Raw genomic sequence first — 25658 nt, 5'->3', positions numbered from 1 at the left:
ATGTGCTATTAGTGGCTGTCCCAGTGGTTCTTGGCTTCCTGTTACAGAAGGTTAACTACTGTCGGGAGTGTCCTTATCTAGTTGGGCCTGGAGTTCTTCTTCGTGTTGCTGTTCATTGTGCAACATTGTTTTGTACTGTGTAATGTTTACATCGGTGATAGTGCTTTCATTTGCTTTGAAAGCGTCTTCATAGGAGTCATAGTTTTCTAGTATCTCTTCTTCTTTTCTCCATGGTTTAAAAACTTGTAGCAGGGACATGTAATATAGTTCTTTATCTTGAGGAGTTTTTAATTACAATTTGATATGATTAATTAAGCTTCGCTTGGTAAGTTTCACTAAGCTGCCTTCACAATTTGTCATTCTATATCTACCTTTTTTTTCATCAGGTTTTATATTATTTTTGTATGTGAAGTTTTGTGATATGTGGTATAGTCACATGGTTTCCAAAGTGGTACTCCAGTTTGGGTAGTATGTGTCTAGTTGTTTTTCAAAATGTCTTGGCTGTTGGGATCATTTTTGGCTATTGTTTCTATGTCGTCGTATGATTTGAGAACTCTTTTTCTAGATTTAGCAGGACCAAGACTTAGCCATACTATATTTTCAGATTTTCCATACAAAGCAGTACCGGTTAAACGATCTGCAGCTTCATTGGAGCCACATTCTCGATGAGAGAGCATTTTTATGCCTAAACTGTACAATTTCTGAGATAGTGTTTTGTTCGATGATAGGTCATTCCAGAGGTCTTGAAGCTCTGTTTTTTCTTCTTTTGTTAAGTAGGCTGTAACATATCGTGCAACTGCAATGGAATTGTCTGCAATGTACTGCACATCTATGTTTGCATTCCATAAGAGGGGCAATGATTGCATTGTAATCATTGATATATTTTGCGTCATCTGTTCTTTTTATGTAATATGTGTTCTTAGATGATTTACCTTTAACACTATGTCTAACTGAAGACAGGAAGTTGTTCACTTCACCTGTTTCTGTAACTGGTCTAGGGAAAGTATTTCCCTTTATTTTTGTATTTGCGACGACAATATTTACCACATTTGTGTCTTTGAAATTGTACAATTTGTGCATGAAGATCACTATTTGTTGCTTCCGATGGAATTTCACAAGTGACATATTTTTTGATAAACTGTAAAACAGTGGCATCACTGTCTTGACCGAATTTAGGAGCATCTTTAATCCATAAAAGCATGTGGATATGTGGTGCTCCTCTGGCTTGGTATTCTTTTCTCCAAAAGAAGTGTTGCACTTCTCCGAGGGGAGGAACAGTTTTATTACAAATAAAGTTTAGTATAGCAATGAAACAATGATGGAAATATCTTGAAACATTAACAGGATCTAGAGAGCAAAGTTCTCCAGTCTTAGTATATCTATGTTTGTTTTGTTTTTGTTTGATATGTGTAGGAAATCATGTAAATCTTCCTATGCATATTCTGCACAACTTAATGTAACAAACCAAGTAGGTGGGCCAAGGTTTCTTATCATACAACATACATCTCTGTGACGTCGGAACCAGTACTCTTTCATACCACGCATGTTTGCTAACAGATTTGTAATGCTTGATTGTAAAACCTCATCTTTTTCTTGCACTTTTTGTATTAATTGTGTAGCTGACATATTTTAAAGTGGGTTCCTGATTTAAATTTGTGTGCAACTCTGTAACATAGAGTTGCTAGTTCACTTTCAAAGAGTAGGTCGAATATGTATTCCTCATTTTGTCTAAATCTAGGATCTTCAGAATACATTCGTAACGAGCGATATTCTGATGCTGTTATCTGAATAGGTCTATCATCGTACCTTCCTCCTTTGCCAGTAGGAAAGAGTAGAGGAAAAGCACGTGCTTCTATACTTTTTCCCCATATGGTGATTGGTGATCCTTTGGTTCTTCGCATTTGGTACGTTTCTAGTGCATCATCTATGGTGTCATGGATGAATTGTATAATGGTCTAAAATGTTGGATACTGTAGCAGGATCTAGAAGATCGAATTGACCAGTTTCTGGTGACTCTTGAATTATTTCAGTTCTTTCCCTTAAGTTTTCTTCAATATTTATTTCTTTGTAGTATTCATTATTGTCTTTTAGATATTGCAAGGCTTGTCTAACTTTATGTAAGTCTACGAGTTGTTGGCAAATTATTTTGTCTTTTGTAGTTACACCATTTACAAAGACAATTAAAGATTGCTCTATTGGATGTTGCACTCCCAGAGTGTGCACATTTTCTTTCAGATCTAATGGTAAATAAACGACTTTGCCACGAATGCCTTTCACCAATTCAGAGGGAGGTAATTTTGCTGTTTTTGGTTGAAGGTGTATTATTGCTTGAAATGGGTGCACGGTTTGAATTATGATGCTCTCATATAAATTGAGTTGTTGCAGGGGTTTTGGTAGTGGGAATAATTCCAAGTTATTTGTGATAGCACGTGAAGGAGTTTGGTTGTTGTCAAATTTTGTAGTGCAGTAACTGCAAAGTATTAAGGGGTCAGTTATTTCGTATTTGTTTTCTGCTATAAGGTAGAGAGCTAATTCAAACCATTTGGAATCTTCATTGTCTTCTATTTTGTATGTTACGTCTACAGTTTTTGTGTTACTTTTATAAAAAGTTCTGCAGCAACACACACACACATGGTTTGGTACTTCAGCGGATGTACTTTTAAATTTTACTATTTCTTTTTTGTATGTGTGTAGTAGAAGGTTGCCATGTGTAGAATTGTTGCTAGTCTGTTGTAAAGCTATTGCATTTTGTAAGTGGCTTTCACTTCCAAAATATTTTATCTGGATATGCTCGATTTGTTTGAGTAGGTCTTTGGCTGTACCATGTAGAAGATTGTTATTTAAATTGGCTAGTTCTAAAGCAGGACTTTTAGCATAGTACAGTTTATAGACTAGATTTCTTATAGTTGAATGATGTGTTGATGTCATTTTGATATGATGGAAGGTGCTTTTGCAAATAGGTCCTGAAATGCAGGCTAATGAATGTCCTTGTAGTCCGGTGTATTTGCGCACTGGACAGGTATCCATATTTTGCAGCATTTTCATTTTGATTTTGTCTTTGCCTTTCACATACTGATTGAGGAACTGGCGTAAAGATTTGAAAGATTTTTTAGGAATGTTACAGATTGACGTGCATGGCCATTTGTATACTAGACGTTCTGGTTCAATCGAATGGAGAGGTAATCCTGACTTTTCTGGGGATATTTTTGTAAGCAGTATTTCTTGTTGCATTATGGTATTATTAAGTTTTTCATAACCTCGTCCACTGCTATGTATGGCAATTGTGTTTGTTTGGTTTTGTTTGTATGCTTCTTCATTTTTGTTGACATTCGTTTATTGAGAAGTCTTTTTTGGAAATTAGTAGTTAGTTTTGTTAGTGGTTTCATTCTGTTTAACACTAAAATAAATAGCTTTCTTTTGAGAAGGATTGCACTGTCTATCAAAGCTTCTACGATGAATTTTCTACGGTAGGTTTTAAGGGTTGTGCATGATTTGTCTCCTGTTTTTATAAGATTCTGAAGGACTCTGTGGCAGAACATTTTTGCTAAAATACTTTTTTTAGTATGGTTACTTGCTAGTATATCAAGATTTATAGGAGCAGTTTTAGCAGTAGTGGTAGCTGAATTCTTGTTAATCATTTTTTGTTTCGTTTTACATTTTGATGGAGAGGCAAAGTTTCTGTACTGGAAGCTTGTTGTGTTTCGCTAAATGACTGTATTAGCTGTTTTGTTTGAACTTTTTGTACAAACTCTGCTAGAGATGGATGCTTATTTTGGACACTTTTATTTTCATTTGCTCTATTTCTGTGTTGCTTTCTACGGACTTGCTTTTTGGTAGGCATTCTTTGGGGTCTGTTGAAAAAAATATGAAGGTATGGGTTGGGCCGTTCTGCAATGTATGTTTGCTGTGTGCATGAGTGTCTGAGTATGATGGTAAAGATGTATGTGGTGGTGTGTGATTGTGCATTGGACAGCTACAATTAGTTGGGAAGGTTATTCTTCTATTTGTGTGTTACTATACTGCGGTTCAGATGACAGTAGAAACTGAGCTAGTGGTGAGGAGAAGCACTAATAGTAAATCTAATGGTATAAAATTAAAACAGTTCTTTGTTTTGTAGTGCTAACATTCTAGGGGTTGAGTTATGTTATTTGTGTTCCAAAAAACAGGGATTTGTGTGCCATTCTGCCTGCTAATCCCTGTTTATTAAATGGGGATTTGTGGGCAGAATGGTTCAGAAATCTCTGTTTTTTGGTGCGCAAATTACATGAATGAACTACACAGTGCGTTTGAGTAACAGTAAGAATATTAAGGTAGTATTGTACTTACTCTTTTTTTGTGGAATGAGCAGGTTTCTACAGATATGTTGTTTGTAGTTCAGATGCTGCTGATTTTCAGGAGCGTGGTCTTCACTGCAATTGTAAAAGAAAGAAGTTAGTAATTTTGTGTGTTTATAGCACTGATGTTAATTTAGATGTTGATTTTTATGTTTTTGTAGTAGTATTCTTGTTTGAAATCTGAACATAGTGTATGCATGCATTTCATTTGACTATGTGCAGCCTTTATATTTTATTTACAATATGTTAGTTCAACATGGTTTGCAAATGAGTAGAATTGTAAGTGTATGAAATTAACTTGGTTTTTGAAAGCTGTGTTGTAGATAGCAGACTGGTTTTGAAGTGACAGTTGATTATAGTAGATGGGAAAAATTGCAATAAGTTCATTTTATAGGTTATGCAGGTTTAGTGGCATGTCTCTGTTTATATGCATTCATAAGAGTTGTACATGTACTGTGAATAAAATATGCATACCTGTAGTTTGTATTCATGCATGTGGATATACATGCAGCTGTAAGTAGAAATCTTGGAGACTTGTAGAGTAGTTTTTGTAGTACGTGCTTTCCAATGATATGAGACTTGTACTCAGAGTGATCAACAGTACATTTGAAGTGCGGAACTCTGATGATGGAGTTAGATGTAGAGGTCTTGGATGTGATTGGTGGATGATTGTGCGACTGCCTAGCTGTATCCAATGAGGGAATGGCACCAAGAGTGATGTGGAAAGGGTAGAAGGGCTGGCTAAAAGTTACGTGCTTGGCGGGCACCGTGGCTGTCCGTGGACAGGGCGTGCCACATCCGGGGTTTTCCAGCAAATCCAGCATGGAAAGGGGACTGTAGGGATCAGCCAGTCAGATGTTGAGGTTGTGGATTTGTGTTGAAAGAGACTGTGTGTAGTGAAGATGGCAGAGGTGGAGAAAGTCAGGGTGTTGGTGCTTGGAGATATGTTTGTGCATGGTTTACAGCAGTATGCTGAATGCAGGCATATGGCAAACAATTTTGATGTTAAAGGAGTGGAGGTGGTGTGGAGCACTGTGCCTATTGCAATGTACAGGCAATTGTACAAGTTTGTGAAGATATGGGCAGGATGAACAGTCCGCATCTGGTAGATTTGCACTATGGTGCTTTCCATTTGGGGGATGTCAGTGCCGCTACTTTGTTGGCAGATTTGGAACACTTGGTTCAAGCAGTAATGAACATCCTTCCAAATGCCAAAGTAATTTTTTCTGGATTACTACCTAGGGCAATATGGGACAATAGTTCTGTTTTTTGTCCTCAGCAAAACATTGGTAGGTGTGCAATCAACCGAGGCATGTATGCTTTCATGCTTAGAGCTGGTATGTTTTTCTGTAATAATGAGAATATTGATTCCAGTAATGCTGTTTATGTTAAAGAAGATGGCATTTCCTTATCTTTTTTGGGAAATGCCATGCTGTTTTGGAATATAAGGGTTGCTTTGGAGAAGGTTATGTGAAGATTTTATTAGTAAAGTGAGAAGAAAAAACCCCCCAAAAAATACAAATAACATTTATGCAAACAAAGGTTAACAGGTCGATCCAGACGTGGACCCCTTGCTCACTGTTCTTAGAGAGGCAACAGTTTCACCATGTATGGGGTTACTGATGGTACTCTTGTTCAGAGGAGAATTGCCTAGAATTTCGGCGCTGGACTGCCCCTGGGCAGGACAAAGGCTGATATGCGGGGACATTTCTTCTCTGTGAAAGGGACAGTGAGCTAAAGACTTGGTAGAGTCTCTCCCAGGGGTTATTCACCCAATAACAGGTCATTGGGCTGTGTTCGTGCTGGTAGAGAGATTCCCAGACCCCCCTTTGTTTTGCATAAATTAACTTTGGGTTTCACCCTAAGTTAACAGGGCGATCCAGACGTGGACCCCTTGCTCACTGTTCTTAGAGAGGCAACAGTTTCACCTCACTGATGATGCCCAACAAGGCTGAAACACGTGTATGGGGTTACTGATGGTACTCTTGTTCAGAGGAGAATTGCCTAGAATTTCGGCACTGGACTGCCCCTGGGCAGGACAAAGGCTGATATGCAGGGACATTTCTTCTCTGTGAAAGGGATAGTGAGCTAAAGACTTGGTAGAGTCTCTCCCAGGGGTTATTCACCCAAGAACAGGTCATTGGGCTGTGTTCGTGCTGGTAGAGAGATTCCCAGACCCCCCTTTGTTTTGCATAAATTCATTTTGGGTTTCACCCTAAATTAACAGGGCGATCCAGACGTGGACCCCTTGCTCACTGTTCTTAGAGAGGCAACAGTTTCACCTCACTGATGATGCCCAACAAGGCTGAAACACATGTATGGGGTTACTGATGGACTCTTGTTCAGAGGAGAATTGCCTAGAATTTCGGCGCTGGACTGCCCCTGGGCAGGACAAAGGCTGATATGCAGGGACATTTCTTCTCTGTGAAAGGGACAGTGAGCTAAAGACTTGGTAGAGTCTCTCCCAGGGGTTATTCACCAAAGAACAGGTCATTGGGCTGTGCTCGTGCTGGTAGAGAGATTCCCAGACCCCCCTTTGTTTTGCATGAATTAACTTTGGGTTTCACCCTAAATTAACAGGGCGATCCAGACGTGGACCCCTTGCTCACTGTTCTTAGAGAGGCAACAGTTTCACCTCACTGATGATGCCCAACAAGGCTGAAACACGTGTATGGGGTTACTGATGGTACTCTTGTTCAGAGGAGAATTGCCTAGAATTTCGGCGCTGGATTGCCCCTGGGCAGGACAAAGGCTGATATGCGGGGACATTTCTTCTCTGTGAAAGGGACAGTGAGCTAAAGACTTGGTAGAGTCTCTCCCAGGGGTTATTCACCAAAGAACAGGTCATTGGGCTGTGTTCGTGCTGGTAGAGAGATTCCCAGACCCCCCTTTGTTTTGCATAAATTAACTTTGGGTTTCACCCTAAGTTAACAGGGCGATCCAGACGTGGACCCCTTGCTCACTGTTCTTAGAGAGGCAACAGTTTCACCTCACTGATGATGCCCAACAAGGCTGAAACACGTGTATGGGGTTACTGATGGTACTCTTGTTCAGAGGAGAATTGCCTAGAATTTCGGCGCTGGACTGCCCCTGGGCAGGACAAAGGCTGATATGCGGGGACATTTCTTCTCTGTGAAAGGGACAGTGAGCTAAAGACTTGGTAGAGTCTCTCCCAGGGGTTATTCACCCAAGAACAGGTCATTGGACTGTGTTTGTGCTGGTAGAGAGATTCCCAGACCCCCCTTTGTTTTGCATAAATTAACTTTGGGTTTCACCCTAAGTTAACAGGGTGATCCAGACGTGGACCCCTTGCTCACTGTTCTTAGAGAGGCAACAGTTTCACCTCACTGATGATGCCCAACAAGGCTGAAACACGTGTATGGGGTTACTGATGGTACTCTTGTTCAGAGGAGAATTGCCTAGAATTTCGGCGCTGGACTGCCCCTGGGCAGGACAAAGGCTGATTTGCAGGGACATTTCTTCTCTGTGAAAGGGACAGTGAGCTAAAGACTTGGTAGAGTCTCTCCCAGGGGTTATTCACCCAAGAACAGGTCATTGGGCTGTGTTCGTGCTGGTAGAGAGATTCCCACACCCCCCTTTGTTTTGCAACCTACTACATTGATCACAAGGTACAACCTTGCGAATGACCCCACTGTGGAACGACGTTAGGATTCGCTTCATGGATGTCGTACCAAAGCTGTACGAACCACGTCTCCCACGACTCAGCACCATTTTGCAGGGTTTGCAGGTGACCTTGTTCGTACGTGCTTTTGGTACGTTACCATGAATGGTAAATAACCGCCACACCCAAGACTCCCGGCGAGTGCTGGTAGTAGGGAGTTCATCTACCTCATCCTCTTCATCCTCGTTCTCTACATCCTCAAGCCTGTTCCCCTCTGCTGGCCCTTGGGGAGGTGGTGGTGGTGGAGGGTTTGGGGGTGGTGCTGAGGCAGGTGTAGCAACAGCAGCCATGGATGCCATCAGGGTTGATGAGATAATCTTAGCAAGAGCAGAAAAGGCAGCAAAAGTCAATCTGCAATAGCCAGAAGTAGAATGAAGATCAACTCTGGAGCGTGGCCTTTTATAGGGGTGGAGGGGTGCGCTTCGCGGACAGATCAAACACCCCAAAAAGGTTAAAAAAGTTCCAAAAAGTATGTGGAAAGCCACGGTCATTGTCTGGGACATGTGCAATGGTGAATTTTTACTGGAAAATAATTTGGATTGTCTGAAAAAGTTATTTTAAAATGTCGGCGAACCGGATAGTGTCCGCAAATTAGGACACATGCTCAGCATGGGTGCGGTCACATGATGACGTCAGGAACACGTCTGCGAAGGGAACGGTGTCCGCAGGACACCAAATGCACGGGAACAGTCATGCGCATGCGCGCGTGTGTTCTACGGACAGTGTTCGGGTCCTCAAACAAATTAAAAGTGCGACACAAGTGAGACGGACAGTTAGAGACAGGCGCGATGTTCGCAGGACTTACGGGTGTGGTGCGCATGTGCGTAGATGTTCTGCAGACTGTACAGACAGGTATAGTGTCCTTAGGACACCTCCATTTTGTTTAACCACGGACATCCCGGACACCGCACGTGTTCTTAGGACAGTTTCGACTTGCCTGCGGACGGTACGGACAGGTATAGTGTCCTTAGGATACCTCCATTTTGTTCACTTACGGACATCCCAGACACCGGGTGTGTTCTAAGAACAGTTCCATCTTGGTTGCGAACGGTACGGACAGGTATAGTGTCCTTAGGACACCCCCTTTTTTTTCATTTACGGACATCCCGGACACCTGGTGTGTTCTAAGAACAGTTCCATCTTGCTTGCGAAGGGTACGGACAGGTATAGTGTCCTTAGGACACCCGCATTTTGTTAATTACGGACATTCCGGACAGGCGCGCTGTCCGCGGACACCCCAACTGAGTTTTTAAAACAAATAAGACACAAAGGATTGAATTAAAAGATACATCATATTTTTTTTTATTATATACAGATACACAATTTATGAAAGAGAGGGGGAAGCAGAAACTGATACAAATACATGGGAATTAGGGGTTTGGAGAGGATGGATGGGAGGGGATGAAGGGATGGAGGTCTCATCAAAAGTTTTTCTTGGTGTTGAGGGTTTGGGGATAGTTGACTGGGACATGGAGAGGGGGAACAGATGTGGGACAATGGTATTTATTTTTTCTTTTATGTGGTCCTCCACAAAATGTTTCAAAAGATTGAAATTTTACATGAGCATGTCCATTTTTTGTTCCATGCGCTGCAGAGTATTTTCCAATGTGTTTTTTGGTGTATTATTTTCAATGTTTGTATGGTCTGTTAAAAAAAATATAAATGTTAAGTGCACATAAAGTAATGATTTTTAATCTGCTTATAAAGAGAAGTGTCTACCATTAATGTCACTATCTTCAGACATTTCCTCACGTGGGAAATTTTCCTCAAGCCATTCTAAAGTACTGGACATTTCTGTGTAAAAAAAAAATATATCTTACTTTTATCGTATCTAATACAGAAAGTTTAGAAACATATAAGAAAAATGAAGTTTACTTACTAGCTTCTGGTAAATTGTGTTCTTACTGTTCTGTAGGTCTGCTGTTGCTCCTAGTTTTGCAGTTTATGTGAGGTAGTTATGTTGGAAGCATATCTTTTTTGTTTTGGTATATTACATTTTAGTACATATGGTATTTAAAAGGATGGTTGATGTGTTAGATATATAGGTTCCACTTCTTATTTATTATTACATATAATGGGCCTCATTACGACCCTGGCGGAAATCGCGGTGCAATATGTACCATGGAGCACGGCGGAAAGCTGCCGATACCGCAATGGGGGTTGGCGGATTTACCGCCCCATTCCGACCTTGGCGGGGCGGTAAATCCCCATTCCCCATTTTACCCTTCCCCATTCCCATTTTTGCCCCATAGGGCATAATGGGAGTGGGGAAGGCGTTAATTACACCACCGTAAAATACGGTGGCGTAATTAACGACAAGGTCCCGTAGCGCCATGGATTTCTCCGCCCGGAAAAACCAGGCGGAAAACGCTCCATGGCGCTACGGGAACTCGTAGTGGGGCGGACGGGTCCGCCGCGAATACCGCTGGCGTAAACCCACTCCGCCAGGGTCGTAATGAGGCCCAATGTGTTTGTGTGCTGCTTTTTGAACTTGTGCAGTGTTCATATGGCATGATAGAACACTTTAAGATACCCCCTGAGTTTTTGGGTAGTGTTGATGTTGTCCGCGTCCGTTCGCGGACATACGCACAGTCCGCGGACTTCAAAATCACTAGCTAGGGGTTCAGTATGTTCTATGTTACATGTATAAAAAGTAAGGGAATCCTAGTAAACATCTATCAAATTTACACTATGAATATGTATATTCAGTAAAATAAAATTTGATGAAGGGAGGTTATGGTCAAGCTACGCTAAGAAAAACCTATGAAATTCAGTAAAAAAACATTGTTAAAGGGACGTTATGGTTCAAAGTAAAACCGAAAAACCCCTGAAATTCGCCAGTTATGGTAAGGTAAGCAACCATAACTCGCGCCACCACCGTGCACTGCTAAGACTAACACCCAGGACATCAAAGATGACATCACACATTCATTGGTACTCTTAATGGATCTACACCATTGCAAATCTTAATTATCTGATACTCATGGATATGCACACAAACTACCTTCTTTGGTAAGACCTTTTTTATACATCTTGAAAACTACAGATATTTACACTTGTGACTTAAGCTAAAATTACAAAACGATATATTTTGTTACCGATCAGTGTGAATACCCTTCTCAAGATTGAGAGACCATATTGAAATATTTTCTGGAAAGATTAACTATTGCCCGTATATGGCAATAATAGGAATACATTGAAGGTCAGCATCTTTTTGCTTCTTTCCAATCCCAGTATAATATAGCACATAGATATAATTGGTAACTATCAGCTATACACCTAAATTGTGCCCAGATGGTTAAGCAGATGGGTGAACCTTTAGAACATGTTTCTTTCTATATGTTGATTGAAAATGTGTTTTGAATTCTAACATTTAAGTATAAGCATTGTATCGCTATGAGAATTTATTTTCCCAAAACTAAAATTGTGTCTCTACAGCAATATATGGTTATGTATTAATATTGACATGAGACAAATTTACTTTTTGATTTTTTTGTAGATTAAATTGAAATTTATCACCCCTGATGAAGAGTATCACTGGAAACGCGTCGGGCTATTTGCACAATAAATATTTGTATTGTATGAATCATTGAATGGTCATTTGAATCACTATTGTTATAACAGTTGTTTGTTTAACTATTTCAAAACATCTTATAAATTGTATTGTAAGTTCAATGAGCTCAGTGGTTACCTATTGCAGGATAGCTTACTTGACCATTGTTAACATCAAGTATGTGGCTCTTACGCCATAGATAGTGTGCAGGGGATGCAAGCTCCCTAACAGGGAACTCAAATTCTGGATTCATTGTTTCACAGCCTAGATGCCAAAGTTGTAGTTTTCTCCCCCGCACCTTGAAACATCCACATTATATATTCAAATTAATTATAAGTAATTTAAATAACCACAAAATCTATCTAATTAGGTGTGCTCAGTGCCAACGCTGGTCTAGTTTGATGTTAGCAACTAGCCAGTTTTAGCTATGTTAAGAGTGGGATTTCCCCTTTGGCGGTGCTAGTGATGGTTTTATGTATAAGTTGTGCTATGTGTCATTACATGCATGTGATGTACTGCATTTACAGGACTTTGATTTTCACATATTTCCTACAATTTTATATTATATAGTGTTACTTTGATATGCTCTTTTATTTTTAGTGTAACATGCTTTTTGTTAAACTATAAGCACTTAATAATAAAAAGGTGACTTTTGAAGCCTTCTTTAGCAACATCTTGGTGAGGAGATTATCACTGCTAAAAATTGAAATGTTAGTGGACACCTTCTGGATATGCACTTAGCCACTAAGGAAGCTGGAATTCTCTCTACAAATGTATGTGCGGCTGCTTTACTAGTGATACACAAAAAAGATAAACTCCAAGAAAATTGCAGCACCTATTGGGAAAATAAAATTCTGGCTAATGCCCTTGCTAACCACTTTGGCCAAGTTCTAACAAATTTGGTCCATTCCGATGAGTATGATTTCATGCCTGAATGTTCGACCAAAACAAATTTAAAAAGGATGTTGGTGCCTTTGCTTTTGAAAGACAGTTGCCTGACCCTCCACAGTTACTTTTGTCTCTTGATGTGCAAAAGGATTTTGATTCAGGGTTTGGGGACCCATTTTATCTGATGTTTGAGATGACTATATGGGGCACAGTTACCACGAGTGAGGGCCAAGGATTTAATGTCTTATGAGTCTCATTCATTTTCATGAATTCTGTCTCCACCTTTTTTTTATTGATCATCAAGCATTTGGCTATGGGTATGGCGAGACCACATATTTTCATCCTGAGTGGAAGAAATGCCATACAACAGAGTATTTGACCCATGCTCTTCCTGAGTAGAGGAGCTCCCACATTCCTTTGTAATAACATATGATCAAATTTTCATTGGCCAGCTGATCTAAAAGGCAGATTATTCCACTCTGAAGATGATTTGCGCGTGCACTTGAGTAATCGAGCAGTGTCTGTCCTGAGGGCAATAGAAACAAAAATTGGAATTCAGGGCCCTAACCCTACCAATTGGGAGATATTGATATCTTTAGGAATTGATGAGCAGACTGGTTTACTGCTGTATCATTGCCCTAGTAAGAAGCAGACAATCTTCTTTAACTACTTAGGAATAAAGGTGACCAGCCCAATGGATTTAGAATACAAGTAAACTGAGACTCTCTATATGAAAGATTTCTGGCAGATATCACCTATGTCCATGGCAAATTAATGTGTGCACCAGCAGAGGAAACATGTGCAGAGTCACCTGTGCCATGACTGCATGATATCCTACATTCGGATTTATGTGCTTGACAGAAAGCCATCCATGTGTCCACTGCTACCAACGGGGAAAATGGTGACACAAACTTGGTAAGAGATAATGGTTTAAATGAACTGAAAGCACTGGTGTGAAAGCAGAAGTGCCTCTAGTAAGGAATGATTTGTCAGAGCTTCAAAAAATTCCAGATTTTCAGAAATGAACTGAGTTGAAAATAATAAAGATAGGGACTATTAATGTTAGTAGACAGTTGGATTCCCATGCTAATTTACAGGAAAGGTTTGTGTGGTAAGAGAGATATTTTTTCAATACCTACAATTAAGATGTGTCCTGCAGACGCAAGAGAAGATGGAGTTCCACTTATATGAGGATTCTCGATTGGAAAGGCTTGCGCTTACCTTTAAAGCTAGTAATAGGACCATTTTTACCACGTATACATTTATTCGGAATAATGCTATGAATCCACTAAGTGTCAATAGGTACAAGTGGGGACGAGACAGATGAACATTGGAGGAGGAGTGGACGGATGCTTTTTGTGCACCCAAGTAAATTGCCATTGATTCCAGACTCAAGCTAATTCAGTTCAATATTCTGCATATCTTCTATTGTTGTCCCATGAACTTCTTAAAATTGAGTAGGGGGAGAATTATCTATACCTCAAACCTATATACTCAATTGGTACCTTCATTATTGTAAGGAACTCATGGTGGCAACAGTCAAAACAGACACAAGTGATCACAGTTCAAGGGTGTTTATTGAACAATGAATGCAGGGTGGAAAAACATCTAACCTAAACCTAAAACTAAGATGACAGAAAGCGATGACCATCAAATGAAAAAATAAGGAAGTTCGTGTGGCCTCTTGTTGAAACAAATGGCCTATGCTATAAAAAAAAAAACGATTGCCAAATCCTTGCAACTAAATATAGAAAGAGTGCGGGATAGGGTTTTCGAAAGAAAGAAGTGTTCACAAAAAATATATCAGGATGTAATTGCCAGGGGTCTCTCTTCCCCATGTTTTGAGCACCAGGCAAGGTGGAGCTCCTCAGCACAGCACACGCTCGAGCTTTCCCCAGCACGAGCCAACAGTTTGATATCAGCTATCAGGTTCTTCGATGGTCAAGTCTCTTTCACTCAGTACCCCTCTTCTGGGAGCAGACCCTTCTCGAATCACAGCCTCCCACCGCCGGGTTCACTATAGCTTTCCTCTACTTCACAAAATCATATTCAACAAATCGATTACACAGCTCCTTTTTTAACAAACTTCTTTCCACTCCTGGATTTCCCTCTTCCGGCTTGGACCCTAATGACAAGGGGGCCAATTCACTTCCCCTGGTCTTCCAATACTTCTTGCATTCATAAATGTTAATGTCTTTTTAAACAGTTCTTCGGGCTTTGCCTCTTTTTGTCAGCTTTCCTCTGCCGGGTCACTCTCGCCAACTTTTACAGACAGTTCACCGTGGACATCCTTTGGTCGGGTTTACTTCGGTTAACACACTGTTCATATGGACTTCAGCCCTCACCCCTTTTCATTAGTATCCCTCTGCCGGGTTCATTCTTGGGACTATTACCAAAAATGTCACTATGGACATCCCTCTGCTGGGTTCACTCTTGTCAACTTTTCACTTTTAGCGGGACTCACTCCCCTTTATGTTCTCAAAGGTTTTCTCTTTTGATGCAAGATTCACTTCCCTTGCTTTCTTAACAGTTTGCCGGTCAAAGACTTTTGAGTGTACAGGGATTTTGCTAGACCTCTTGTATGACCAATTTGACCTGTCTTGGTGGCTCCTCTATGGAATTCTGGGGTCAGTAATTTTACTGAACACAGGAGCAACCAGACTTTCTCGAGTCAGTACCCACTTGGTGATGGTCCCCTCTGCAGCTGGGTTTACCTTTACTATTCACAGTTCTTTGAACTCTTCTCAATCTGCAACTTTGTAGGTTTCATTCAACACAGTTCGGTTTCTTATTGCTTTGCCCTTTGACTCACCGACTGTGATGAACCGCTTGGCGTTCCTTGTCTCTGGAGTCAAGGCTGGTACCATGGTATGAGGCATCGCCCTTGCTCTGGCTTATCGTCATAGCCATGCTCCGGGTACCATTGACATCTGCTGCAACATAATTGGGCTATTGTTCGCGGTCTTATGTTTCGTCTAACAAAGGTTTCATGGGTCTGGAACGGAAAGGCAAAGGTCGCTTCACTCCTTGTCACCCTCTCGGTTCCTGCTGCCTTTCTCCTTCTCTTAAACTGCCAGGTCTGGATAGCTGTCTCCCTGTGCTGTCTGCCTTGCTCTTCTTGTGCGCTACACCTTTTATCTGTTTGGGGAAGGAAAATGGCTGTCAGGTTTTTGTGATTCTGGTTGATTGCCTGACTTTGCCTGACCCTTGTATTGGGACATTTCAGGTAAACGGCTATGTTGTTAGTCCGTTGTCTTTTGTGTTGTGCAAAAGTGTTCGTGTTGGAAAGGGGGGGCATTGTTTCAGAATACCCTATGTGGTAGGATTGGGAAAAGGTGTTGAAGGAAGGGGGATACCGCCTCTCACCCGCTGGTGTCCCACTCCCACTCCCCAAGGACCCCCCATCCAAGTGATCCTCCCTCACTAGTCCACCCCAGGAACTGGATCCAATAGCGATGGCTGTGTCCTGGCCACATGGATGACAGATCCCCGGGGACTAGCCAGGGAAACAACTTCAGGTTTCTCACGTTATCTACACCTCAAATGTATATGCTCATTTGGTACCCTCATTATCTACACCTCAAATGTATATGCTTAATTGGTACCTTCATTATCTACACCTCAAATGTATATGCTCATTTGGTACCTTCATTATCTACACCTTACATATATATGCTCAATTGGTACCTTTATATAGACGATTTTGCCATTCTCCACAAGCCATACATTCTGGCGATGTACCTAAGCTAAAAGTTATCACGTGTTACCCTGGAGTTTAGATGCAGATCTTAAACTGTCTCTGGCTCGACTTGGGTATCAGTGGTTACTGGTAGGGTAGGGTAGTGAATGGGGAAACTGAAGGAGGGTTATTTGTTGAACAATAGTTTGTTTTAATATTATGAAAAATAAGCAGGAGGGCAACAACATCCCAAGACTAATGTCCTAAAGTCTGGCAACACTCATAGCCAAGCCCCAGCAATCGCTCACACAACACTCAAACATTACTGATCAAATTTACAGACAAAATACAAATGACGGTTTATCAACTTCAATGGAATCTCTTTAACTCACACATAACACTTAAAACACACATATGTCACAATTTCAAAGTGTATCAAAATACAACCCTAAACTTCACAAGACATATTACCTAATTAAACGAGAATTCCAATAGCCACTCTCTCCACACTCAACCAAACACAACATTGTGTAATCAAATCTTATTTGCAATGTAGGCAATTAGAAAGTGGAAATCCCCTAAATGTAATGCAACCGAAATACATGTACATCAACATCCCAAGACGTTTATTGAGACCTGACCTAAGCACGAAATTCGATCGCTTTTTGAAATTTGATTTCCAATAGGCACAAGTAGTACAAAGAAGAGCCTAATGCAACAGACCCATAAACATACATATGCACATATGTAAGAGATCCACCCCACACCAACACACAATTCAAAAGATCGCACCACTGATGTACCATGCATGCACCACTCAAATAACACACGTTTTAAACTATTATTGGCAACCTTTAGAAATGTTAAACAAGGAAAGTGCATTGCATAATGCCCAAAACACCCAAATAAACATATATCACATGCTCATCACACACCACAACTATCTGAAACATCTCATGAGTGCTCATCCCCATACCTAACCACCAGCGAATACAAAAAGCATTACACAGATAAGTCATAACACCCCTTGACCCTTTTGGTGGATTGCTGGCCTACTACAGCCATGCTCCAGGCACCTCTTACCCACTCAGTGGGTCCATTGGGCATGTCCTTAGGCAATGCCAAGTAGCTACTTAGCCTTCAACCATGCACTGGGCCCTGCCAAGCCACTGTAAGTGGGCAATGGCCATGACCGTAAGCTTTGGCCAGTGGCCAGTGAGCCAGGCGCATGACATATGGCCATTCCCTGGGCCTTAACGAGCCACCCTGCATGTCAACTGGCAAATCCACAACAAAGGCCCATGGATGCCGTCACCAAAGTGAATAGTTTTTCATAATATTTTAAGGGGTATTTTGCACTCTGTGTAACTGTACTTACTGCGCTCTCTTTGAAGTCACATTCATCTAGTTGTTTCTTCTCAGACTTCAGGCACTCGGTCTCCCTCATCATAAACCACAGCTGGCGGGGTCTTGTAGACTCAGCCTGAACAAGTTTTAAATAGGAAATCCAGATCAAATTAGACATTCTGACACACAAGCGGTTGGAAGAGAGTTATCAATGTTAAAATACACGACTAACGAGGAAAAGAGTTATCATTGTTGAAATGCATAACTAAAGAAATTCATTTGTGAAGATGCATCCATGGTGGGTTAGTAATATTTTGAACCTCATGGATTTAACAGCACATAACATATTGCTCTGAAGCTGACTTTCCTTCCAAATTATATCAGTGAAACTTGACACAATCAGTGCAGATCATATATATTGGTTGGATGAGAGTTGTAATGCATGAGCAGGCTGATCACTCTACCGTTGACATGGCACACCTGCCATGATTGCATCCCTTTTCCATTAGTGGGTCACTTGTCACAAGGGGAAGGAGACAACTGTCTGGTTCAAGGCAAGGGAACATAGTGTTCTTCGGTCAGCAACTGATCCATGACCAGCATCCAGCTGCCGGGTGTGAAGAGGAAGTAGCTCAATCTGCATGAATTTCTGATTGAAGAAGGTTTCCAAGTGCTCTGAGCAGGTGGAAGCACAAGGTTGTAATTCACATATAATGCCAGGTGGGACATATTAGACAAATAAGTCACAGTTCAGAATAATCTTATAATCAGCTAGGTTTGAAATCACAACCCTCTAATCAATATATATAATCAGCTAGATTTGACATCAGCACATAAGAGAGACTGTTTTATTGCTCTACGTCATTCTTACCAGCCACTATCATTTCACACAAGCACCATCCCTGCTTGTCACTTGAAGCGTAGCCCCTCCCAAGACACATCTTCTCTGAAGAGTCGTTCCACCCTGAGGTCCATCCCTGCCCTGAAATACATCCCTGCCCCAGGCCCATCCCTTTCCCCGAGAGTACATGCCTGCTTCCAGGATAATACCCACCCCAAGACCTATCCTTCTCTGTGGCCATCCCAGCCTCATAGCCAATCCCCATGTCAAGGTCAGTCCCCGACCAAAGGTTTTATCCCACCATGAAACCCATGTCCAACCTGCCAAATAATTTCTTATATTGAGAAGCCCCCTCCTCTTCTGGGCGGTTGAGGGCACCCATTCAGGAATTCCACGGCTCTCTTTTCACCTACCCAGATCATACTTTCAATGTTGGGCACTCTTAATGTGACCTTCCTTTTGTTTAAGTTCTTCAGTAACACAAGTATGTTTCCCTCCTGCTCAATTTTCACTCTTTTCTATTGTGTTGACCGCCTTATGGTCTGCCTTATTCAACCTGAGGATAATCTTCCGTCTGGGGAAAACTAATAATGTAACAGTGCTTTTTTACAGTGTTTCATGCCGCACTCCATCTGCTTGAAAGCAATCTACCAGGAATCAAACTCATGTTGCAAGGCGCCATCCGGTTCCCAAGGTGAGCATTTTGCCTGTGAGGTATACTCCAAGCTTGTCCACAGAAGGAGTACTATACAGTCAGCAGGCCTTCCCCATCCTGTAATATTTGTATCCCAAGAGCATCAATGGTCATCACTTTGGCTGATTTTCCATTCCTGAAACTACAAACATCCAGTTGTATGCGCACCTGAGAGTAAAAATGTTTAAATAAAACGTAGAAAATGTTCAAATCACATTTCGGCGCAGGGGAGGTAGAAATAGCCTTGACACTAGAAACACATGTAAAGAGGAAAATGGTTCCCAAAGGAATATGGATATGGTGAAAGCAGAACGTATATCTGAGAAACTAAGATTGTTGGGTAAATAAAAAAAAGCACGTTCCCATTCTTAAATTGCAGTAATATTAACAACACCATTAAACGGAATTCAATATTACACCCATATACTGGCAAGAAAATCAGACTTAAACATTATGGCACCTGCAATACAACCACTGTTATCTATGCCATTAAGTGTCCATGTGGCCTAGTGTAGATAGGTCAAACCACTTGAAATGCACAAGAACTTTGGATATAGCATGAATCTTATGTGCGCAAGCACAATCAGAAATCACCAGTCACTAGACATTTTATGGAAACTTTCTACAATATTTCACTGATGCGCATTGGGATTCTGGAAGTTGTAAAATGTTCCCCTAGAGGTGGATATATACTTAAGAGACTATGGGCCTCATTACGAGTTTGGCAGTAGCCATGCCGGTAAAACCGACAGGCTGCCGCCAGACTCGCGATGATTTACGCCGCCTGTTTTCCCGGAAACACCGGGGCATTAAAGCCCCGGCGGTCTGGTAAGTCAGGCGGCAGTAATTGTTAGTCCCCATTCCCAGAGGACACAAATGGGAATGGGAATCATGGAAGCACTGGCACTGTTAAAGATGCAGGTGCTTCCATGAAAGTATGCGAGCAGGTGCCGTTCCGCCCGCCTGGGCAGACCTGGTGGGCAGAAAGGCAACCCAGCCACAGACTTGTACTTTGCCGGTCTGGAAACAACGGTGCCGGTATTCTTACCGGCACCGTTGTTTCCGGACCGGCAAAGTTATAATGAGGCCCAATATCTCAAGCCCAGGGACCGCATCTCTCCAGCCCTAAAATCTCTCCACTGGTTCCATGTGACTGCAAGGATCAAATACAAGACCATTTGCATTATCCACAAGGCTGTCTGGGGCCTGGGACCTCTCTACATTCAGCTTTCCCTCCCTAAATACCTCCCGGCCAGAATCTTTGGGTCCTTTGGCTCCAACTCTCTACAGGTCAAACGTTTATCCAAGCAGAGAGTGGGAGATAGATCCCTTTCCTCTGCTGGTTCCTCCCTCTGGAACAGCCTCCCTCCGACTTGAGCTGGATCTTCTTAAATTCTGGAAACTTCTCAAGAATTTCCTTTTCTTCTCGTCCTTCCCTCTCCCTCTCATTTGCTAACTCTCCTTCTGCTGCTATGACTGGTGCCAGGTCCCTTCAGAGTCATACAGGCGCCAGACCACTCCCTCTACTGGTCCCCCATCATGTGCTTTTGGGGTCTCTTACCCTGGCTAGCCCTACCTGGTCCTCACTGTCCACCGCACTCATCCTCCATTCACCCTCTCCCCCTTGAACTTGCCTTCTTGACCTACCTAGCAATTTCCTGCCCCACCCTTGCAGCACCCCACCCCTGCACTTCCCTCTACCCCCCCTTCCACGTACGACCTTTGTCATGCATTTGTACGGTAGGATTCTCACAAGGCCAACATAACCGTTTTTTTGTTCTTTTGTGGTTCCCTTGTTCTCCCCCCCCTCATTTTTTCTTGTGGCACATGGAAATAGATGTGTATGGGCACCATACAAATGTCCACTAAATAAATAAATACATAAATAAAAAAGCTCAGAGATAAACATTCTGGTTTGACTTGCTTGATACGTTATCTCCAACGGGGATGAATGAGGAATGTTCACTGCATTGTTACATTTAAATTGACTACATGTTTAACTGTTCTGTTCCCCATTTCTTTAAACCTTTTTTTAAGTGTCTTTCCTTTTACAAATTTTTCAAAATAATTTTTCATTTCAACATGACTGCTATTTGTAGTGGTAATGATTCTGTAATTTGAACAATGTATTTCTGGAACGTTTGACTGCTGTGGTTATGTTCTTTTGTACTTTTATTTCTGTTGTGTCCCTGAGTTTCCAATTTTGTTTTATCTATAATGAATTATCATGGTATTTAAATCATGTTTTTATTGAAATTTTGTTATTTTTGTGCAAGTGCAGAAGTTTGTTTTTTGAGTTTGTAATATGAGAATAAGATTTAAACTGTAAATGTAGCGAATAGTGTGTTTCAGTTTTGTCGAAATATTATTACTTAGATTGTCTTTTTTTAATCCGTCTTAATCAGGTTCACAGTAAAGGTGTGCAGGATGTTGTCCTATATTACGTATTTTGTCACTGTAAAGACTGTAGGGGGTATCTGTACTTCTGCCCTCTATATGGAAGAGTAGGGGCACAGAGAACCCAGCCACCCAGCCAAGGTTTTCTATATAGTAGCTATGGACGAGGAACCAAGGCCTAAGCTCTCAGAAGGTGATGCAGGCTGATTCTTAAGTACAGTGAGTCCCAAAACCCCCACAAAGGAATGTCCACACATTATGTTATGTGCTAACGCAGTTCTTTATATAAAAATAAGGTTCAGAGATGTATACACAATTCAATAACACACTTTGTACTCTGGTAATTCTAATGTGACCAATATATACAGTTTCTATGTGGTGCCACACTTATCTTTAGATTCTTTTAAAATGCATCAACTGCTCACAGTTATTATGTAGCATACAAATCATGCAGCAAGGTCTATCAACACAGATCATAAGGAAGGAAGGCAGGTTAAGTTAAATAATGACAGGATGCTTTCTTTAGCTATAGAGACACAATTATGAGTGGGGATCCCCTCACCTGGGAAACCTGTAATAAAAGTATTAACAAGCCAAGTCCATAAATGTTTAACAGGTCTTGCTTCCTAGCTAAAAAGTTCAACCACCCCAATGTACCTGAGATGGAAGTGTTTCTTCGATGGTTGTAGACAAATCCTTTGAGGCTGGACTCCCTTTAAAGCAGGAGTCACTGGGCGTGAAGAACCTTGAAGAAAAGTGGAACACTGGCTTCGATACAGTAGCTTTGACTTTTGCAGTGCTCTCCAACAATCGCTTGTGGAAATCCTGGGAAGATGAGGAGTACAGTAAACCTCATTGCAAAGTGTTTGGTGCTGCAAAGAAGACTCAGTGATGGATGAAGTCCCAGCAACAGGCATCAGGTATCAGCAGTTGATGTGTTGGTCCTCTGGCCTGTTGGTGCTGCATCTGCAGCACATACCTCGGGATAGCTTTGGCAATCGGGACACAACCACAGGCTGGACCTCGGATCTTCACGACGTCAGTGTCCTCGGGACGTCTTTGTCGGCTTTGTGTGGCGGGAAACCCACTAGCTGACTTTTCTCGGTAGCCAGCAACATCCACTTTCTCAGGCGGTGTTTGACGGTGATGGCAAGGGAGCCCACTGTCAAATGTTCTTCAGCAAAGGTGGCGCTTTCGCGGCTCCGGTCATCAAGCAGCACAGCGTCAAGGTGTCCCCGCTTTTGGGCGACATGCTTCGACTGGCTTCCAGTGGTCAGGGAAATCTTCCGAACTCCGGTCGATGGCAGTGGACTTCGATGGCCTCGATGTCCCGGTGCTCCTCTTAAGGATTCTCAGTGGTCCCTTTCTCCGGTCAACAGCCTTTCGGGACTGGCTTCCAGGGTGCCCCGATGAAGAGCAGCAAGTTTTGCATGATGGTCCCTCGTAGCTCAGGGAGAGGTCTCCTAGTCAGGTCCTCTCTCGGATCAGTCCTTGATAGACTCAACAGCTTTTAGATTTAATTGCAGCAATTCTTCTTCTTCCAGCTGGGCTTAAAGGCTGAGCTTCAAGTTTCAACTTCAGCTTCTGAACAAATTAGTAAGTGAGAGGTCCTCGGATATATACAACTGTCCCTCAATCACTCTGGCTGAGCCAGGCTCAGTCAGCCAATCACACAGAAGGGCATTCATGCAGGCAGGCAGCCAATCAGGCTCAAAGGCATTCAGGCCATTCACTTCCACTCAGACACCCATTACAAGGAATGTGGATTGGGGCAAACATCAAGCCTTTAAGCACACAACATTGCATTCATGTCAGTTTCAGGTAGAGCTGTCTCATTCATTGTGTCACAAACACAGAAACCAGACACCCATAACATAGAATGCATATTGGTTGCACGCTCTAATCAAACAGGTCCCACCCCAAGGGTGTACCCACAACATGCAGTCACTGGGAAGGCTCCAGCTAGTCTGGCTTGGGCTTCCCCCACAATACCATATATGGTTCTTCCACCCAAAAGCCAGTCAGGGGAAGGGACAGAGTCAGGGCTTCCCAGTACTTTGGGAAAACAAGCTAACAGGCAATAGAAACCAAATGACCACAGGGGCCATCTTGCCTCCTATCCGGAATACACTGATTCGTATGGCAGGGCTTGGGTATCCCAAAATGGTAGATACTCAGAGCAGCTGTCACATCAGCATGAAGCTTCCACAAGCCGGTACCATGCTCTGTGGGCAACACACAGGTGCCCAAAAACATACTCTAGGGGTAGAGTGCTGTACCCCCACCCACGGCTTTCATAATGGTTTGCCAACAGTCTATGTTCACCACAACCAAAAAGAGGAAGAGCTGCACTGCCAGGGGTCCCAACTGGACTCCTCTGCAGAAAACAACAAAGAACACACATGTTAAGGGAGTACAGGACAAGGACATGGAGGCCCTGTCCCTCCAATGCATTTCCAGCATCACAGTCACTTTCCATTGTTTTAATACAGCTCCATTATGACATCATTACGCTTTTGCATAGGAACTTCACCATGGGCCCACAATAAAGAAGCAATTACGTTCTCTGTGGTTCTCTTCAATATACCTCCACAGTGTAAGGATTTATGCGCACGCTGTAGCTGCACAGATTGGAGGTTGGTATCCTTGCCTTCTTGATGAGTAGATTTACACACGGAGGTCTTTGAATATACTTTCTTCTCGGGGCTGCCTTCACATGGTGATTTACAGTTTCTTCCTTAGACTTCAAACTCTTCTGCTCGATTCGAGAAATATGACATATCCTGTGGATTGGGCTACTACACCTGTTATCAGAGTTACTAGATGTGGGGGAGCCAGAGATGTCATGGGTAGGGCCAGGTCTGAGCCTGGGGGGCAGGCATGACTCTAGGAGCCCACCACAGGCCAAGCCCTGGAAATGGCCGCACAAAACAACCCTGGGGTGGGACAGGGGGCTGTTTTGGTGTCAATAAAGATTGTGAAAAACCATCAATATTACCATGGAGCAATGCAATGGCAAGAGACAGTTAAATAAGAAAAGGGTGAACTTTAAAGTGAACTTTTTCAGATTCACTCTTGTGAATCTATTTAGCTGCAGAATCTGTGTCAGGAAAGGTGTCTTTAAAAAAGCGCTGCCTGGGCATCCTAGGATTTGTACAAACAGAAAGAAACAGACAATTCCTGCAGGATAGAACAATTGGTGTATTCGGAAACTGATATTCAAGACTGTCTCATGGCCACTGTCTCAACACAACAAAGGGCCTGGGAAAAGAAGTGGGCCTGGGTGAAAACAACGAGAATACAGTATGTTAGCAACAGCTGGCTATTGAAGGGAGGAAGCTACAGAGAACAGGGCCAGATATCACATGTTGACGGGAGCAGCACACAGAGCCATGTGCAGAGCCAGTGCTGTGACTCTGCTCTATCTCGCTGCTTCACTAAACCCTCATGATCTGTCTGTGGAAATAGCTATTTATGAGTATTCAATAAAGCATTTGTTCATCCAGTTTTTGCAGAGCCTCAACTATGGTATAAACCAGACTGAGACATACCCACACGGCCCTAGCAGTTGCAGCACCCTGGCCAGGAAAAGATGTGTGGGCCCTCGAAATTTGCATAAATAGTGACATCAGTGATATCACATAATGAGTGTGTAGTATGCAACGGTATCATGGGAATTTACAATAAAAACATGTTTCCATGCGTCAGGTAGTAGACAAATACAACGTGAAGTCCAGTATATGAATTGTAAATCTTCACATTTACCTGTGTGGCAATATCAGGGGTGAGGCATTTTTTTGAAGTAGCAGACTGCTGAATACCTTGTACAGACTTCTAATGTTAGCAGAAAAGGCATTGTGTGATAAATGGTGCGGGTGTATTCTCCTTGGTTAAGTGGCGATGGCCAGATTTGAGAGCAGTCTGCAATTCAGGATCTTGAACACATCTCTTCCCACATGTAATTGATAGAAATACTGTTTGCAAAAATAGGTGATTGTTTTATGCTAACTGAAACTAACTGTTGTTTTTGCAGAAGTTTCATAATTGATTTTATTTGTATTGTGTGTATATTTGGGAACATTGTTCAAGTTAGCAATATGCTTTTATTTCAGAAGATTGTGATAAGGATTATTTTGACGGTCAAAAAATCTAATAGCAATTAATAACTATGTCTATCAAGTGCTGCTCACTACAAAATGAGAAGGTACCCCCATTAATGTACCCCCTAACCTGGATTGAAGGG

The 25658-nt window shown here is 42.0% G+C and overlaps 1 protein-coding gene across 1 annotated transcript in view; it reads right to left on the bottom strand.

Annotated features, from left to right (window-relative positions):
• LOC138568928 (cathelicidin-2-like) overlaps positions 1-25658 on the bottom strand; it is a 73302-nt gene that overhangs the window by 39888 nt on the left and 7756 nt on the right. Inside the window, exon 2 of the mRNA XM_069646700.1 lies at positions 17515-17619. Coding sequence (XP_069502801.1) covers positions 17515-17619 — 105 coding nt within the window. The remainder of the gene's footprint in view (positions 1-17514; positions 17620-25658) is intronic.

This window comes from Ambystoma mexicanum, chromosome 2q, assembly GCF_040938575.1.
Source record: "Ambystoma mexicanum isolate Mex_15411 chromosome 2q, UKY_AmexF1_1, whole genome shotgun sequence".
Lineage (NCBI taxonomy): Eukaryota > Metazoa > Chordata > Amphibia > Caudata > Ambystomatidae > Ambystoma > Ambystoma mexicanum.
This window is presented reverse-complemented; position numbering and strand designations above follow the sequence as displayed.